Source organism: Pelodiscus sinensis, chromosome 3 (assembly GCF_049634645.1).
Source record: "Pelodiscus sinensis isolate JC-2024 chromosome 3, ASM4963464v1, whole genome shotgun sequence".
Taxonomy (NCBI): Eukaryota; Metazoa; Chordata; order Testudines; family Trionychidae; genus Pelodiscus; species Pelodiscus sinensis.
The window spans coordinates 93,818,631-93,836,231 of NC_134713.1; the positions used below are offsets into that span (position 1 = coordinate 93,818,631).

At 43.0% G+C, this 17,601-nt stretch overlaps 1 protein-coding gene across 1 annotated transcript in view; it reads left to right on the forward strand.

The window, feature by feature from the left end:
* Positions 1 to 17,601, forward strand: part of ENPP1 (ectonucleotide pyrophosphatase/phosphodiesterase 1) — a 69,644-nt gene that overhangs the window by 17,667 nt on the left and 34,376 nt on the right. The window contains exons 3-8 of the mRNA XM_006127287.4: positions 1,027 to 1,143; positions 1,768 to 1,893; positions 2,343 to 2,403; positions 5,419 to 5,516; positions 14,819 to 14,898; positions 16,914 to 17,033. Of these exons, the coding sequence (XP_006127349.2) occupies positions 1,027 to 1,143; positions 1,768 to 1,893; positions 2,343 to 2,403; positions 5,419 to 5,516; positions 14,819 to 14,898; positions 16,914 to 17,033 (602 nt within the window). The remainder of the gene's footprint in view (positions 1 to 1,026; positions 1,144 to 1,767; positions 1,894 to 2,342; positions 2,404 to 5,418; positions 5,517 to 14,818; positions 14,899 to 16,913; positions 17,034 to 17,601) is intronic.

Sequence of the window (17,601 nt, forward strand, 5' to 3'; positions counted from 1 at the left end):
ACTTTTCTTATTCACTTTTTCCATACCAGTCAGAATTTTATGGATTTCTATTATATCTCCCCTTAGTCTCTTAGACTTTTCAGCTTAGAAAAAAAAAGTCTTTTTAATCTCTCTTCCTAGGGACCCGTTCTAAACTCCTAATCATTTTGTTGCCCTCTTCTGAACCTTTTCCAATGCCAATATATCTTTTTTTTTTTTTTTTTTTTTTTTTAAGAAGAGGTGACCACATCTATATGCAGTATTCAAGATGTAGGAGTACCATGGTTTTATATAGAGACAATAAGATATTTTCTGTTTTATTCTCTATCCCCTTTTTTATGATTCCTAACATTCTGTTTGCTTTTTTGATTGCTGCTACACACCGATCTCTCTTGAGAAGTTATAGCTAAATGAGTCCCCATCATATTGTATGTATCGTTGGGATTATTTTTTCCCGTGTGCATTACTTTACATTTATCAACATTAAATTTCATTTGTGGGGAAAGAGGGCTTAGTATATGTGATTTTAATTATCAGGAAATAAATCAGCTACACACACACCACCACATAACATATAACACATTTAGTAAACCAGTCCCTGTGATACCTAATTTGAGGTAATCCCAATTTACTAGAAAACTAGAATAATACATGTAGCTAAAAGGTGGTATAATATAGCTGTGCCACTCCCGACAATGATCTTCTATGGCACATTCACCAATTTAGTGCAGTATTAATGTTTAGCCATCAACATCTAAATTTCCACCTCCAATTCCCAACCAGCATCCCAAAAGCAACACACTGCTTGTTTGAAAGAAAGAATAGAAAAGACATGAAGGAATGCTAAATGTAATACTTAATCATACCCCTAACTGAAATAGTCATAATTAATACAAAATTTGTATCTTGCACAGGGTCTAGTTTTCTATCCTTAGCAAATATTTACATGTTGTTCCATTGTTTGCGTTCTGCCCTACTTTTTGCTACTAGCTGCCAAGTGCCTAATACTGCGATTACTGAAAGCAATGACTCTGTCCAATATTTCAGTCAAAACCTGCAAAGGCCGTTGCTTCGAGAGGACATTTGGAAGCTGCCGCTGTGATAGAAATTGTGTTGAACTTGGAAACTGCTGCTTAGATTTCCAGGAAACATGCATACAGCCAGGTAAGGAGGGAAACAGCTCATGTATTTCTAATATCTAATGAGTTAGCATCCCCAGTGAGGCTATATCTATGCTTGCTCCCTAGTTAGAACTAGGGATGCAAATGTAGCCAACCGAAATTGCTAATGAAGAGGGGATTTAAATATCCTGCACTTCATTAGCATAATCTCGCCCACACACTATTCTGCTCGCCAGCTGATTTGAACCAGGAAGTGCTCTCTGGGATGCGTTAGTTCGAATCAAACCCCTTGGTTTGAACCAACGTTACTTCTCAAAAAATGGCAGTTTAAACACCATGTTGCTTAGACTTGCTATGAGAACAAGGCTGAATTAAGCCTGCTTGCTTAACAAATGATATAAATTGCCATACTTCGGAAAATCGGTAAAAGGCTGCCTTTTATTGTCCTCCTAGCTCTTTGGCAGTATAACTAAATGTGATGTTATTAGAAATATCTGTTACTGCTTTCTTGAAAGGTCAGATTCTGCTGTTATGCATGTGTGAACTCCTCAAAACATATCTTTTCATGTGGATCAGGAGGCAGAATTTAATGCTTAATTTTTATGTTACTTATGCATGTAAACAAGAACTAAAAGTGGAAGCTTTTACATTTGATTTCTGATTGTAGCTCATATATGGACCTGCAATAAGTTCCGGTGTGGAGAGAAGAGGCAGAAGGACTATCATTGTTCCTGCTCAGATGATTGTGTGGAAAACAAAGATTGTTGTGTCAATTATTATATAATGTGCCAAGGTAAATTTCCACCTTATCTTCCCAACCACACCCTCCTTGTTTGAAAGGAACAGTAGGAAAAGTTAGGAGACAATGTTAATTGTAACATTTTTAGTCCTTAGTCTTACTCTTAACAGGAATAACAACAGTATAAAGCTTGTGTAGAGCATGCTCTAGTTGTTTCTTCTTTTCACATCTTGTTATCCTTGTTTGATTTCTGGCCAACTTTTTGCTAATGGTCACAAAGTTTTTAGTATTCAGGTGACTAGAAGTAATGATGATGCCACCTAAGAAATGGCCTGGCTTTCTAATGGTGTGAAAACTGAAAGAAAAGATTTTTGCTATTCTCCTCCCCTTTCTCTTCCCCCCCCCCCCCTGAAATGTCGAAATGTTGATGATCATTTCACAGATCAGTTTTATTGAATATGAGAACTGTACACTATTTCTTAATGTGATTATACCTATTTTAGGAGAGAAAAGTTGGGTCGAAGAACAATGTGAGGACATTAGTGAGCCCCAGTGTCCAGCAGGGTAAGGATAGTTTATTTTTACCTGGAAGTTTACATTTTTAACAATATTTTTAAGGATAATGATCTCAGTTTACAAACAAGCCAACCAATTCTCCCTTCAGCAGTGTCTGAATAGTAATGACAGGCTGTTATTATCTATAGTGTCTCAGTAATAGTAGGTCTTTTTATCTTGATATAGAGTTCAATGTACAAGAAACATTTTATAAGAATCTCCCATAAATTTCCAGTCCTGCATGTTGTTAGGTGCTCACTGTTGCCACATCAGAATAATGCAGCATTGGGCCTTCTAAGGTAACTAATTTTTTGTTATGGAAGGTATTCCAGGCTTATGAACTAAAAATAACTGTACTCCATTCAACCAGCTAGAGAGGCATAGGAAAGTCAATCCAAGTATTAGTCAGAGCTATCAAATGTCATTAATTTTGCATGCCCTCTCATCCCTGCCTGAATCTTACTCTAGCTGACCTAGGGATGTAAGCAGCTAGTTAACTATCCAATAAGCAAAAGCTTATTGGTTAGTCAATTAGTTCCTTGGTTAGTCGCTTCCCCCCCACTTGCTGCCTCTTTTAGAGGCAGCAAGGGGGGAGCAGGAGCCAGTGCTGGAGGTACTGCCCTCTGCTGCACTTCAGCCTTTTAAATGTATTAAGAGCCTGTTGGCTCTTAATACATTTAAAAGGCAGAGCTGCAGAGGGGTTAGCTCCCAGGGCTGGGAGCTAACCCTGCTACAGCTCCCCTGCTTATCGACTAATTGACTGGTTGATGGAAAATCCATCAATTATATGATTAGTTGATTAAACTAGATTTAATGTCCCTAGGCTTACCTGTGAACTGCAGCAGCAGCAGCTAGTTCTTTTGGTTGCTATGAATCATGGAGACAGGCAGTCAGGTGGTTCACATTACTCTCCTGTGGCCGTTTTCACTGTGGGAGCTGAGCAGGGAAGGGGTAAGCAGCAGTGAGAGGAAATTAAGGGGTGGCAGCAGCATCTAACATTTCTACTAGCAGGGCCAGAATGTAAAGGGGTATAGTACTGATATCAACCAGACATAGCTGTCCTCCAAGATAACACAATGCCAGCACTCATTGAACTCCTACTGCTTACCTATGTCAGTGCCTCCTAAGCAGCGCTTAGGCAACTACTCAATTTCCTTACAAACTCCAGCACCCAGCAACCCATGCACCCTAGAATCTACCCACCTAATTCAGCAATTCCAGATGATATCCCAATAGGTGCTAGATTTGGGACAGTTTTATGTCATACACACCACCACTGCTCGGTGGAAGGTGTATGAACCATAAATGGAATTTTACAATCCTATGCGAAATATCCACAATATGCAAATTTCTTCATTAAATATGCATAGAATGTCCTCTATAGAGCTGCCTGTGCATAGGGTTGCCAAATCTCCCTGGCTTTTGTCTATGTAGTGTTTTCCTTTTTCCACTAAGATAGGAGGAGAGCTAGATATGCTGAAGAGTAGGGCTAGGGTCCAGAATGACCTAGACAAATTGGAGGATTGGACCAAAATAAATCTGATGCGATTCAGGTACACAGGCCTGCACTTGGGATGGAAGAATCCCAAGCATTGCTACAGGCTGTGGACCAACTGGTGAAGCAGCAGTTCAGCAGAAAAGGACCTGGAGATTATACTGGATAAGAAGCTGGATATGAGTGAACGGTGTACCCTTGTAGCCAAGAAGGCTAATGGCATATTGGTTTGCATTAGTAGGAGCATTGCCTGCAGATCTAAGGAAGTGATTATTCCCCTTTGACACTGGTGAGGCCACATCTGGACTATTGTATCCAATTCTGGGGCCCCCATTATGAAGGCATGAGGATGCATTGGAGAAAGTCCAGCAGAGGGCAATTATTAGGGGGGTGGAGCACATGACTTATGAGAGACTGAGGGATTTGGGCTTATTTAGTCTACAGAAGAGAAGAGTGAGGGGGGGGGGGATTTGATAGCAGCCTTCAACTACCTAAAGGGGGGTTCAAAATAGGATGGAGAATAGCTGTTCTCAGTTGTGACAGATGAAGAACAAGGAACAATGGTCTAAAGTTGCAGTGGGGGAGGAGGGTCTAGGTTGGATATTAGGAAAAGCTGTTTCATTAGGAGTGTGGTGAAGCCCTGGAATGGGTAACCTAAGAAGGTAATGGAATCTCTATCCCCAGCGGTTTTTAAGTCCCAGCTTGACAAAGCCTTGGCTGAGATGATTTAGTCAGGGTTAGTCCTGCTTTTAGCAGGGGGTTGGATTCGATGACCTCCTGAGGTCTTTTCCAACCCTTTGATTCTATAATACTGGTATTACAAAGGTGAAACACACTTAAAGGGCGGGCACATGAAATGTGGTGGGTGCTGATTGCACACAACATTGTGAGAGCTGTTTGCTCCCTCTGCATCTAATCAAAATGCTGCTACTGTTCAGTCAATGCTTCCCCCTCACAAATGCTAACACATAAAAATTGCATGTTTTTTCCATTCCTGGGAATAAACAAGAGTGTAAGTGGATCTTTCCCAGTGCTCACATTGAGCTAATAGAATCATTTTGTGGTCTCTATAGCAACTGTACTTTTAGCATTTTGAGGCTATGTCTACATGTTTCCTAATATAGACATACTTAAACAATAATTTATGTTTCCTTATCATACTTGTGTATATTATAAATCACTCTGAATTCTTTGTTTTGTGTTGCATTGGGTGAGTTCCAGTGATCCAGAGTAGAATAATGCTCTGATCCTATAAATACTCAAGCATGTGCCAAACTTTACTCATCTGAATAATCCCACAGACTTCTTCAACAGGACAGGTCGAATGCTTAGACTTAAGCATGCACTTAAGTCTTTCTAGTTTCTGGACAACTGAAAATGCATCTTTCAGCAAATAAGCTTTGAAATTTTTTTGGCAATTGTGATAATTAATGAACAACTGTATAGCTGTTTTTCACCTAAAAAAACCCCTCCATGCACATATTAAATCTGATGTTTTTCCTTTAATATTCTTATCTCTGTTTGCTCAGGTTTACAAAACCCCCAGTGTTGTTGTTTTCTTTGGATGGCTTCAGAGCAGAGTATTTGCATACATGGGGTGGACTTCTTCCTGTTATTAGCAAATTACGTGAGTAGATTCTCTGTCAAGACTTGTAATTAGGAAAACTTAAGCTGTCCATTTTCTTAGGAGAACTATTTTCAACCCTTTGCCAACCTCTTATAACTTTACAAATTATCACCTATAAGATGGTGATAATTGTAAAGCAAATGGGATATGGGGGCAGGGCTAGTATCCTTTGGGCTCTTTGTGAGAGATTGAAATGGGCTTAATAGCCCTTTCTTTAGTTGAGAAGTAGTAATTTTGCAGTGAGTTTACAGTTTAAATTTTCACTGTTGTGAAAAATAATGGTCATGATGTTTAATTCCATATCATTCAATTATGTTTCAGTCTGCGGAGTGACTTGTATTTAGGTTGGGAAGTGACAAATTAATGCAGCAATAGAAAACCTTTCAATTTTGAAAATGGGGCAGATAAAATGAGAAGTGATTTAATAAAACACAAGCACTGGTGAATAGAATAGGAAAATGATAAAATTTGAGAGAGGAGTTTCACTGTGCTAAGTGTTGAAGCAAAAAAAAACCGCTCCTCTCTGTTTAGGCAGCTAACAAACAGCTTTATTAATTAATAAAGCACAGCATGAGCCAAACGTGATCCCAGCAGAGCCGGGCCCAGTAAGGCTGGCTAATGCAATCAATCCTAGTATCTTTATACCCTTAGCCAAACAGTCTGACGTCAGGGCATCCAATTACAGAAATCCTCAATTAAACTTGGAAAAACAAAGCCTTATCAACAAGATGGCGGACAGGTACAAGGGAGTGCAACTCCTGTCCTAACCAGCCTAATTAACACATACCAATAGCCCATCCTGTAGGCCTCTTCTCACGGGGTGACGGAAAGTTCACTCTGGTCTATGTGCTTGAGAGAAAAGCTGAAATGGTTTTTGTTATACAAGATGGCTTCTAGCTAAATATGAAATGGTTTCTACAGCTTCTACATAAGTGAACGAGTGACAAGAACAGGCCATAGTCTTACTGCATTTTCCCTCTGGTTTTGTGATGTATTACAGAATATAAACTTCTAGTAGTTTACTTTAAAAAAAATCTTGTTTTTATCCCTTTATAATTATAGAAAGATAATAAAACAAGGCATCTAACCAAACTTTTGACCACTTATAACAATTCCCTGGTACTTTAATCTTTCTTGAGTAGTAATGTCAGTTTTGCTTTGCTGTCCAAATTACAATCTGGAATGACTACAGTCTATTTACCTAGAAAACAACAGTGAAAACATTGACTATCAAATCCATCACAATTAGGGCTGACTAGAGGGTAACAATTCCATTTCACAGCAACTTTCAAGGTTTTTAAATTTTCTTCATTTTGGACTGGAACTAAATCAAATATTTCAAACATTTTAATTGACTTTTTATCTTTAAAAAGTCCATTTTTGATTAAAAACTGAGCTTTAAGTTCAAAGTAACTCCTGTTGATTAAAAACAAATGTTCACATTCTCTAGTCTGGTAACATGGGTACTGGCCTGAGATGTAGATTAGCCTGCCTGAGTCAGAACAGTCCTTTTCATCCAGATCACTCTGGACCCGATCACTCTGAACCAGACAGAACAGGTTTGAAGGTAGGTCTCCCACATCCCAGGCCAATGGCCATGCTAGAGAATACAAGATTTTTAGTTTTTCTTTGGTAACTTTGGACGAGAGAGTCCTGGATCTAAAAATCTGTACCAATGAAAACTTAGCTGATGACATTTTGGCTTTGAAATTTCATTTAGTTGGAAATGCTGTGACCAGATGAAGTTACATCTTATTATGTAAAATAGTGAGGGAACAGCTACACTGTGGGCAAAAGTCAAATTAAGCTACGCAACTTCAGTTCTATTAATTGAATAGCTGAAGTTGAAATAGCTTAATTTGGCTTTTGGCGCTGTCTGTATAGCAGGAAGTTGAAGAAAAAACACTGTCCATTTGATTTCCCTTACTCCTTGTGAAATGAGGGTTACAGAAGTCAGAGTAAGAAGTCCGTTATTTCAAAATTATTTCAAAATAACGGGCTTGCTGTATAAACACGTACTTTGTTATTTCAAAATAAAGCTGCAATGCAGACATAGCCTGATTGACCTCTTTTACCTTATTGGTGTCAGCATTTCATTTGTAAGTTAAATGATATATGGTATGTACATGCTGGCATGTGAAGTATAACCCAGTTTTGGCAGTCAATACATGGGGCACAAGAAGGATAGAATATGCCATGAGGAGTCTTAGCCTCTCTTTCATACCCTGTACAAGGCACAGCCACGGTATAGATAAGGAGTGTAAGCCCTGTGCTAGCTTGGAGCCAGCAGTAGCACTATCTTATACAAAGAGGGATGAATTTGGGGTACACTGGTGTCACCTCTGCACCGAGCAGCAGACCTGGGTCAGCATTAGAGAGGAAATGCATGATGGACCGTTTCAAAGTTTGAAGCTCCTACACAAACCTGCTGCACAAACCTGAGCCCTTGGAAGAATTCTGGAAGAGTGTCTTAAGCTACTGCTGTTACAGCAGAATGATTCATCACCTTCCCTATGATTTGGTCAAAGGCTTGAAGCTTGGTGAAAGCCATTGATGTCAATGGAAAGAATCCCATTGATTTAAGTGGCCTTTGATTTTTGGGCTAGGGTTTGTAATGAAACATTCTGGAATGATAGGTGCTGTATTGTCATTTAATATGGTAAATCAACATATTTCCATAGCACACTGAGTAAAATAATAGCACCACATAGCATCTAACTTGGCAAATAGTTACACACTGGTCAGTGGTACTGTTGGAACTATTCATGCATCTGTATTTGTAGGATTAGGGCCCATGGATATAAATATTCCTATTCATTCCATTTGAGAATTTAGATTTAACTATTCAAATTGGGATGATTAGAGTCCCCTCTTCTCTCTCTCTCTCTCTCTCTCTCTCTCTCCCCCCCCCCCCCCCCCCGAACAATGTTTGTTTTCTGTAGCATGTGGACATGGAAAAACCCATATGTTTTGTTTCTAATTTTTTGTAACTAAAATTGTATCAATGTGTAATCACAAGCATATGAACCAACTATCAGTCTTACACTGGGACATAAATAGGATTTCATCATCATCTGGGATCCTGAGAATACTTATGTATCTGCCTAACAAATTTCATAGGATTACTCCTGTCATAAAGTTAAGCATGTGGATAAATATTTGCAAGATGAGGACCTAAATTCCCTGTTGGACAATCAGTAACTTATGATCTACTAGAAGGCTTATGCAGCATTGCTTGGGTCATTCAGGGCAGGAGGCTGGAGCCGTGGAGGGTTTCAGGAGTCAGGGCAGTGACTTCGGGATGTGGGGGGCTCAGGGCAGGAAGCTTGGAGTGTTGACGGATGCGGGAGTCAGGGTTGGTGTGAGGAGGGGTTCAGGGCAGGAGGTGGGGGTGCAGAAGTCGGGTCAGGGGATTGGGAAATGTGGAACTCCCAGGACAGAGGGTGGGGCCTCAAGAGGAGGGCTGGGGGCAGTCATCAGCTTCTCCAGGGGCTGGCCTGGGGCAGTGGGGGCCATGCTGCTGGACAGAGGCTCATCCCTGTGCTGGGATGGTTGCTGCCCTCCTGTGGTCATTCATGAGTATAATTGACCCAGCTATTACACTTCTCCTTTTCTGTTTAATGAGAAACAATCACATTCCACACACATCCCAAGCTCCAACCTTGCTTTAAGTTATGATAAGAGAAAGCGGTATACCAGATTTGGTGGTTTTAGCTGTTACCGTTTAGGAGGAGTTCTTGTATAAATAGACTCACAGATGGATGAACACACAGACTTACAAATTCCCTCCAATATATAGTAGTTTATAGGGAGAAACGATGAAAGATATCGGTTTCTATTTCTGTATCAGAATACTAAACAATGAATAAATTTCTTGACAATTGATGGGAAATGGTCAGACACTTCATTTGCAGGACACATTTACTTATAATGACATGGCCTTGCATGATCTTTTATCAATAAATAGGCAAATACAACTTAGATGGGGCTATTAGAGGGTGGGTGCATAATGGGGTGGATAACCATTCTCAGAGAGTAGTTACTAATGTTTGACAATCATGTTGGAAGGGCATAACAAGTGGGGTTTCACAGAAGTCTGTTTTGGGACCAGTTCTGTTCAATATATTCATCAACGATTTAGATGATGGCACAGAGTACGCTTATTAAATTTGCAGGTGATACTAAGCTGGGAGGGGTTGCAACTGCTTTGGAAGATAAGGTCATAATTCAAAATGATCGGGACAAATTGGAGAAACGGTCTGAGGTAAACAGGATGAAGCTTCTAAGGACAAATGCAAAGTACTCTACTTAGGAAGGAACAATCAGTTTCACACAGAGAATGGGAAGTGACTGTCTAGGAAATAGTACTGCGGAAAGGGATTTAGGGGTCACAGTGAGCCACAAGCTAAATGAGTCAACAGTGTGACACTTGACATAATGATTCTGGGATGCATTAAGAGAAGTATTGCAAGCAGGGCCGGATTAAGGCGGGGGCTAGCCGGGCAGCTGCCTGGGGTGCCAACCTACGAGGGGTGCCTGATGGCAGCTGTAAGGGGCGCTGTACGCCCGGCCACACAGTGCCTCTTAGAGCTGCCATCAGGCGCCATGCACCCAAGATCGGGAGCTGGCTGGGGGCTGCGCGGTGCCCCTTAGAGCTGCAATCAGGCACCTGTGCACCCGATTCCAGCGTGCTGCTCACCTTACAGCTGCAGTGCGGGGCCACGCATGTGCCGTGTGCCCGGGGGCAGCGCTGCACATGCGTCGTGTGCCCCCTGCCTGGGGCGCAGGAATGGCTCGAGCCGACCCTGATTGCGAGCAAGACAGGAGAAGTCATTCTTCTGCTTTACCTTGTGCTGATTAGGCCTCAATTGGAGTATTGTGTTCAGTTCTGGGCATCACATTTCAAGAAAGATGTGGAGAAACGAAGAGAAGAGCAACAGAAATGATTAACTATCTAGAGAACATGAGCTATGAGGGAAGGCTGAAGAAACTGAGCTTGTTTAGTTTGGAAAAGAGAAGACCGAGAGGCGACATGATAGTGGTTTTCAGGTATCTGAAAGAGTGACACAGGGAAGGGGCGGGGGGGGGGGGGGGGGAATTGTTCTCTTTGGCCGCTGAGGATAGGAGAAGAAGCAATGGGCTTAAGCTGCAGCAAGGCCAAGATGGTGCTTGGTCCTGCCGTTAGGGCAGAGGACTGGGCCTGATTTCTTGAGGTCCCTTCCAGTTCTAGTGATTCTATAATACTGATTAAATGAATGATGGGGGGAAAAATCAAAATCCATCAACATTCATCAAACAAATTATCTAAGAAAACCATGTATCAGAGAGGTAGCCGTGTTAGTCTGAATCTAAGAAAACCAATAAATAGAGATTTTTTTTTTTTTCCCCCCACCATAATCTATACCTCCTGGTGGAGACCTGGGCAGCAAGTTGGGGTGCTGGCTCTGGTCCTGAATTAAGGGATTTGGAGTGCCAGAGGGGCTCTGAGCTGAGCTTGAGGCAGGCAGTTGAGGTGTAAGAGGGGGTTCTAGTTGTAGATTCTGGGAAGGTGTTTGGATGCACGGGTCTCGGGCTATAGCCAGGACTTTGGGTGCAGGAAGGGTTCATGACTAAGGTAGGGTTTCAGGTTGTGGGCTCCAACTGGGCACTGTTTACCGCACGTAGCTCCTGGGTGGTGATGCAGTGTGGTTAAGGCAGGCTCACTCCTGCCCTGGCACTGCTTCACTCCCAAAAGCACCCAGCAAACTCCTTTCATCCCAAGTCCTGTTGTGCCCCCTCTCTGTTCTGTGGACATAGGATACAATGTAGGAGAGGCTGCCCCCTCTCTCCACATCTATAGGGTATGTCTACGCAACAAAGTTATTTCGAAATAACAGCCCTTATTTCGAAATAACTTTCTTAGTGTCTACACAGCCAAATTGCTATTTCAAAATTAAATCGAAATGGTGGAGCACTTATTTCGAATTTGGTAAACCTCATTCTATGAGGAATAACACCAAATTTGAATTAGCTAATTCGAAATAAGTGCTGTGTAGATGCTTATTATTGCTACTCTGGGCACAACCAGGAAAACTACTTCTCCTCTCCCCCAGCTGCGGTGCCCTTAAAGGGGTAGAGTCTGGCCACAGTGCCTGTGCCAACTCCAGGCCTGCCAGCACAGAGCCAGCAGTCGCTGCCCCTGATCCAGTGGCCCCACCATGAGCCAGGCAGCCAGTGCCAGCCAGCCCTCCACTGCTCTCCGGGCCCAGTCCTCCAGCTACCAGGAGCTTGCCGGGGCTGGCGAAGGTGGGCGACTTCCTGGACCTGATCATGGACCTGATTGAGGTTTGGGGGGAGGCCTCCAATGTCCATGATCGCCGCACTAGATGGAGGAACGCGGCCGTCTACAGACGGATGGCTGCCAGCCTGGCCACCAAAGGCCACATGCGCACCCAGGAGCAGGTGCGCATGAAAATTAAGGAGCTGCGGCAGGCCTATGCCAGGGCCACAGGGGGCAGCTCCTAAAGAGGGGCAGACATCTGCCCCTGTTTTGATGCCCTCGACCACATCCTGTTTGGTGGGGCGGTCTGTGCCACCCCAGGAGTCATCAATCCTGGAGCAGAGGGCCCTGACCAGGGCATGGAGGAGGAGCGCCAGGAGCTGCAGGAGCCCAGAGGGAGCATGCCACACAGCCAGGACCCCTGAGCCATCCCAGCAGACCATCACCAGTGTCATCCAGGGAGACAACAACATGTGAGTGCCTTCACTGTCCCTGTATTGGGGGACAGGGAGGGAGACCAGAGACTGCGCTCATGGACCTTGCCACGGATCACGCAGCAGCCTGTTCACATGCGAGCATGTGCCATGCCACCCCTGGGCACGTGGCCCTGGCTGGCTGCCACACCGGGGCTTTAGCCTATTAGCCACATGCATGTGTGAAGAGACATGACATGCTCCTGACCCCGGGGTGGGACACAGCAGGATGCCCTCCCTCTTCTACGTAGAGGCAGAGGACATTTTCCGCCCCCCCCCCACCACCTCACCCACAATATACACAGCACAGGGGAATGGATGTGGTCTCGGGGCAGCTCCCACTCCCGGGGATAGCAGGACATTCCAAACATGGCCTGTGTGCAAGCACATCGGCTCTGATGGTGCAGGGAACGGTCATCTTCACCTTGCAGAGGGAAGCTGGGCTTCACCCCCTGTGTCCCCAGAGATAACAAGACCACTTCTCTTGTTTCTCCACAGCTGCGTGTTCAGGGCACGCCATCCCGCCTGGGACATGCTTCCGCACCCGAGGACCACCTGTGCAGTGCAGGGGTAGCAACAGCAGCACCTGGGGGCACTGCAAACCTTGCACCACATCCTCCAGAATTGGATGCAAGAAGGCCTGGAGCTCCGGCGGGAGCAGATTGCCCAGGGCCGGGCCATCTGCCAGCACCTGCAGATCCTGGTGCAGAACGTGCTGTCTCCCCAGCTACTGCTCCTCCTCCCACTCCTCCCCCCCACATCTCTCCAGGAGTGCTAGGGCCCCCCACATCTGCGGCGCTAGGAGACAGTTGGCCCGATGAGACCCTCCCCACCCCTGAATCCTGAGCTTCCCCTTCCTCTTGCTTCCCCCTTCCAGCTCCCTCCTTCCAGGTTTCCCCCTCCCCTCTCCCACCATCTGTCCTCCTCTCTCCCGCCTCCTTTCCCCAGTCTCACCAGATTTTCATTCTCCCCCTCCCCAGTTTTGTTAAATAAAGACAGTTTGTGTTTATGAAAAAGCGTGTATTTTATTTGACATCAGGAAGGCGGGCTGCAGGGGGTGAATGGAAGGACATGAGGGAGGAATGAGGCACAAGCCCCCAGTGGGGCAGACCAGGGAGACTGTTAGTGCTTCTCAGGGTGGAAGCTCTCCCGCAGGACATCGGGGGGGGCTGTCAGTAGCCAGAAGGGACCTCCTGGATGGCAGCCTGCAGCAAGTACAGCCAGGCTTGCAGCAACATGTCCAAGAGAAGCCCCACAGTGCAGCTCTGGCTCCATGTTGCAGAGTGCTGTGATATCCCGAATGAGGGCAACCAGAGCACACAGAGACAAAATGCTTTGCTGTCCCTCATCGAGGTAGACCACCAAGGAGAGAAACCTGAGAACTGGCTTTCTTTGGGGGGGCGGGGCGGCTTTAAAGTACAGACCTCAGTTACCTTGTGTGGCTGCTGCCTGAGGCTAAGTCCTGACCTGATGCCCTGCTGGAACTGGTTCTTGCCAGTCTTAAATGTGATTCGCAGTCTGCTCAGTGTGGACGCATTATTTCGAAATAGCAAAACGCTATTTCAAAATGCATTTTGTGTGTAGGTGCGTTATTTCGAAATAACTATGTTGAAATAAGATAGTTTGAAATAACGCTGTAGTGTAGACATACCCTAATATATTGAATGTGTATGAGAGAATCATCTGAAGTGTATGCATAGATTATGGAACAGCAAATCAATCTGATGAATCATTAACTTAGGCTTAGTTATCTCTCTCTTTTTCTGCTGTGCAACAACATCATCAGGCTCTCTGGCCACAAAAGCGGCCAGCCAGAGGGGGATTGGTGAGCATAGCAAGCAGGGTACAGCCCCCCTAATACCCTTTATACAAGCTTTTGGTCTTTGTGTGGTATTTTTATATTTTAGTGAGTGTTAAATTTTTCCAAAGAAAAGAAGGTGCTTGAGTATAGATTTAAGCACCTTGTTTTAGGAATCTATTCATTTGGACCCAAAATGTCAAATTAGATTTTTCATTTTAATATATATTGTCAGTGATATTTTTTTTTAAGAGCTGTATTTCTGTGTCAAGAACATGAGGTTATGCCTAGAGAGCATGATAAACATTCCTTTTTATGGAACATTATATATAAACTGAAAGCAAAGTAAATAGCAGTTTGTCAGATGATTGTTTAGAGAGTTGACACAAGAAATCATTTATAGCTCTCAGTGAAAAGCTACTTTGCTTTGGGAACTCTCAGACTGAAATCATTACTAGTCCTTCTGGCATATAGCACTCTCACCAGCAGCTAGGTCTGTGTTCCAATTGGAACAGCACAACTTCTTTAGTCATTCCTATACATGTCTGCACCAGCTACTGTTTTAAAAGCCTGACTCTGTGATCACTGACTTTAACGGTGAAGGTTAGTGCTGTAAGGAGTATCTAGATGCATTTCCACTACTAGCTAGTAAATGAAATGCGAACACTCCAGAGTGCAAAATCTCTAGCAGAGCCATTTTTAAACCTGAATGTGTACTTAGTTGAGTCTTCTGAATTTTTTCCCCTTTATAACTTTGTTTTTCTTCCTGCAGAAGAATGTGGAACATACACTGCCAACATGAGACCAGTGTATCCAACAAAAACCTTCCCCAATCATTACAGCATTGTCACAGTAAGAACTTATGTGTTTTTCTCTCTAGAAGAGGCATTGTTCAGAATTTAACCAATTTCAGGGGAAATGGGATTTGTTGAATATTAAACCCAACAAGAGCAATAGTTAAGATTTCCCACAGAAGTATGAAAATGTTTTTCACATTTTTATTCTTTCTCATCATACATTAAGACAGATTTTAAGCATGAAAACTATTATGTAAAGACTACTAATGCTTGGTCAGATTATCTTGATCCAGATCATTAATAAAAACTATATTGGTTGCAAGCATTTCTGTGGCATTATAAATTGGCATGCTTCTTCACTTTGTGCATTGGTATTAATCTGGCATAATCTGCTGAATCAATTTTGGCCAGACTAGAATCAAACTAGTTTTTTTTCATTCCTTGTCTTTGAGGAGATATGTGCCTCTTTTTTAGAACGTAAAATGTGGCATTAAGTAGGCCTAGATGTGATCTGAAATCGAACCCGAAATCTGAAAATCTCATGAGCTTTGAAGACAGTTGGCTGGCTGGGATCCACATCTGGTTCAGAGGCAGTCCAAGGACAGAAGTGTCACTTACTTCTGATATTTTAAGGTTCTCCCATCTTAAATATATACAAAAGAAAGTAAACAAATTTTTTAAAAAAGCTTCCAAAACTGGCTTGTATCTTACTGCCTTCTGTGGTATATCAGCAGACTCCCTTGCGCTTTATGGTGCAAAGGGTTTAGAAACTCAAATTAAGACCCTATATCACAGCCTTCTGCTCCAACTCATTAGTGCTGTTGTCTTTTGCATGGTGTGGTGGTGGGTGCAGTTATGTGAACAGTCTCTGAATCTCAACCTAGGTTTTAAAAAGTTCTTTGCTCCTTCCCCCCCATCACACTCTTATGAAACCTAGGGAGAGGGAGAGGGAGAGAGAGAAAATAAAGCTTCTCCATTGTCACTATTCCCTTTTCAGAAGCATGTATTTATTCAATCACAAACACAGTTCAACATCAATCAAAATAGGTAAGCCAGGCACACAGCTGGTATCTCCAGCCTGACCTCTCACATAGCTGCCATGCTAATCACCCTTCCAGCTCCTGGCCTTGTCACAAGATCACCCTAGGCTCCTCCCTACTCCTGGCATCTCTCTACTCCCCATCGATGAGCTACTTGATATTATCTTATGGAGGCAGTCACAGGTGTGTTCCCACTTAAATGCTTTATGAAGGCCATCCCATAAAGTGACAAACCAGCTGTGCTACCCTTAAGATGTCAAAGAGGCTAAGGTTATGACAAATGCCTCTAAAAGGGTATATAAGGCTATGTCTACACTCCAGAGTTTTTGTGCAAAAACACCCTTTTTTGCACAAAAACTCATGGAGCGTCCACACCTCAAGCATGTTTTTGCGCAAGAAAATTGTGCAAGTTCTGTGAATCGACAGAACAGAGGAGTTTTTGCAGTATAGGCATTCCTCTTTCTATGAGGAATAACTGCTTTTTGCATAAGAGCTCTTGCGCAAAAAGGTGTGTGTGGATGGGAAACAGGCTGTTTTTGCACAAAAAAAACCTATCGAAAGAAGCACAGGTGCCCTGGTGGCCATTCTGTTAATGGCAATCAAAGCTGTCTTGAGGGAGAGCTTCCATGCAGTCTGGATGTTTTCTTGCGCAAAAGTGCATCATTTTTCTGATGCGCTTTTGCAGTATGGATGCACTCTTGCACAAGACGTTTTTGCGGAAGATCTCTTCCACAAAAAGCTTCTTGCACAAGAAGCCTGCAGTGTAGACGTAGCCTAAGAAGAAGGTCAATTCAGCCTGAAGAGGTCAAGCCAAATTCAGCCAAAGTCAACGGAGTTATATCCATTTACACAAAGTCTGAAAAACACTGTTACCTTTGAAATGTATCAAACTGTATTTCATTTTTGTAGCAGTGAAATGTGACACGGTTAGATAATTCTACGACTTGTAGCACTTACAGTGATTTGTACATACAATCTTTTTAATATAAATCTTTCTTTTTTTTATAAAATGGCACAATCTTAATTGTAGGGGCTGTATCCAGAATCCCATGGCATAATTGATAACAAGATCTATGACCCCCATAGAAATGCTTCCTTCACGCTTAGAAATGCAGAGAAGTTTAATCCACAGTGGTACCAAGGACAGCCTGTAAGTATTAAGAACTAATATATTGTTATGAGACACAAGAGAGTAATTATGGTTATTTCTAAGGCAGCCAAGAAGCATCATTCAGTATAACTACGTGATTATATTGTTGCAACTGTAAAATGGATTTTGAAATAGTTTAAACATAATCTGCCATTAGGGAAAAAAATAGCTGGCAGGGTTTTGCTAATCATCTTGTTTATGATTTTTATGGCCATTTTCCCTGTTTAGAACATTTTTGTTGTTCACTATCAGTCTCCCGTTCCCCCCCCCACACAGGTGACTTCCCCAAACAAAGTATAATTCTGTAGAATGAGTTCCAGTCCAAGGTCCTTGAAGATTCACTTGGTACAGTCCCAACTCCATGGACCCCCAGAGCTTAAAAAGTCATCTAGCTCTCTATACTCTCCATCTGAAATTACCTAGAGATTCCCACCCTTTCTTCTTCTTTTTTTTTGGTCTGAGAAACCATGCATTAGAAAGAAATAAAACTAGATGCCTGTGTGTGTTCTTGCCTTTTCTTTTCTCCATTTCTCTAGCTCATATGTCTCTCTCACTCTTCTTTCTCCAT